General features: G+C 35.4%; 1 protein-coding gene across 2 annotated transcripts in view; it reads left to right on the top strand.

Moving 5' to 3' along the window:
* Nucleotides 1–328: 328 nt before the first annotated feature.
* axdnd1 (axonemal dynein light chain domain containing 1) overlaps nucleotides 329–1,903 on the top strand; it is a 16,682-nt gene continuing 15,107 nt past the window's right edge. Inside the window, exons 1-2 of one of the 2 annotated variants that reach the window (XM_014007304.1) lie at nucleotides 329–853; nucleotides 1,209–1,357. In XM_014007304.1, the coding sequence (XP_013862758.1) occupies nucleotides 781–853; nucleotides 1,209–1,357 (222 nt within the window). In that variant the 5' untranslated portion in view covers nucleotides 329–780. The remainder of the gene's footprint in view (nucleotides 854–1,208; nucleotides 1,358–1,903) is intronic. The other variant, XM_014007305.1, reaches the window with a different exon arrangement.

The following is a 1,903-nucleotide window of genomic DNA, read 5'->3' as shown; positions in this document are numbered from 1 at the left end:
GTAAACTGCTAGTATACTTAGCTATATCAGTGTACATGGTAAATAGAAGTACACTTATACACTTTATATATTTTATTTTTTTAATTAGTATACGTGATGTACTTAAACTTATACTCGTATACTTATTAAAACGAACTTCAAGTATACTACTTTTTGCTATGGGATGTGAAAAATATTGCATGGGTTTTGTTTTTTACCTTATAAAATCCTTTGGGACTGGTCTTCATGATGTAAAGTCGACTCATCTCAACCTGTTATACATTCATGTGTTTTATTTTTTTGTACCTCTCTTTCTCCTCGTGTAGATTACTGTTTATGATTGTGTGTTGTTGTTTTGTTAATAAAGTTTATTTAAAAAATACATTCATTTGTTTATATATTCTACATAATGTTATAGAATAATTTCACGGTAGAAAACATTTTAAACTAATTACTAGAGAGAAAAAAACTTGTTTAGGAATTTTTACAACAGTGCTACAACATTTATTTTTTTGTAGCTATTGTTAGCCTATTTAGTATTACCAAATTTGGGCTATTAGCGTTAGCATGATATCCGAACAACCAATGAGTGAGCGTCTAGGCGTTTCCTTAGCAACACGGCCAGGAAGTTGAAGCATCGAAGACAGTGAGAGGATGTGTTAATTATTATCTTCCTAACTTTTGTTTTTTAATTTATTTTTAAACAAATTGCATTAGCTTCTTGCTAAAATGTCAGCGCAGTGTTAATAAAATGATGAACTAAGCGCCTCCTCCTCCTCCTCCTCCTCGGTGAAGTAAAACATGTCGGTGTCTACCAGGGCTCGTTCAGCGGGTTCACCGGAGCGGTCAGCGGACACCACCGCCACCAGCGACGGTAAATTATTCACGTCCATCCCCATGTCAACACAATGCTCCGCTAACAGATGCGTTACAAAGAAATAAGCAGCAGTTTTTGTCTATTAAAGGATACATTATTTAGATTATGCAGATCCATCTATTTACATGCCTTTTTAGAACATGTGTGTATGAATGCCTATGTCATTTTTAGCTGTCCGTGAAGAATGTAGTATGAAATATACTATAATTACTTTATATTTGTATATCTATTTAATTTGTTCTTGGTGGTAGATCTTTAGATTTATTGTTTTTTTGTGTCCAGTTCCCTGAGACAACAATGTTACTTGGCGCTATATAAATAAAGTGAATTGAAACTGAATTGAATTGAATAGATCTTATTCAAGTCCAAGCAGGAGGTAGACACAATCAACTGCTTCCGGTCAAACATCCAAGGGTCCCTCATGAACTCCTGGTCAGCCTGACCTCCACTGTCTGCAACAAGAGCTCAAAGGTGCACACTGCACATCACCAGCACGGTCAGGTATTGCACATGGACATTGTTTAAATTGGTACCTTTTTTTCCTGCACCAAACAACCAATGGTGGGCAGCACTAATGTAAAAATTTGCCCTAAAACACTAAAAGTATTTAGGTCCCCTAATTGTAAAGCACTAATGCATTGAAAGTTTTAGCAAAAGCTAATTCTAAAGCACTAAAATAACCCAGTCAACCCATGAACATTCTTCAACAGACATGAGTCACATGTTGCCGTGTTGCTCTCTTACGACTTATCATTGACATTCCACAGCTGTATTTGGGTTAATATACAGCAGGTAAAATAAGTATTGAACACGTCACCATTTTTCTCAGTAAATATATTACTAGAGGTGCTAATGACATGAAATTTTCACCAGATGTCGGTAACAACCCAAGTGATCCATACATACAAAGAAATCAAACCATAAATGTCCAGAAATGAAGTTATTTGTAATAATGTGGAATGGCACACACTTACTGGAATTTATCTAATACTTTGTACAAAAGCCTTTGTTGTCAATGACAGCTTCAAGACGCCTCCTGTATGGAGA

Source organism: Austrofundulus limnaeus, unplaced genomic scaffold (genome assembly GCF_001266775.1).
Source record: "Austrofundulus limnaeus strain Quisiro unplaced genomic scaffold, Austrofundulus_limnaeus-1.0 Scaffold41, whole genome shotgun sequence".
Classification (NCBI taxonomy): domain Eukaryota; kingdom Metazoa; phylum Chordata; class Actinopteri; order Cyprinodontiformes; family Rivulidae; genus Austrofundulus; species Austrofundulus limnaeus.
The sequence above is the reverse complement of the archived record's forward strand: the minus strand, read 5'-3'. Positions and strand labels throughout refer to the sequence as shown.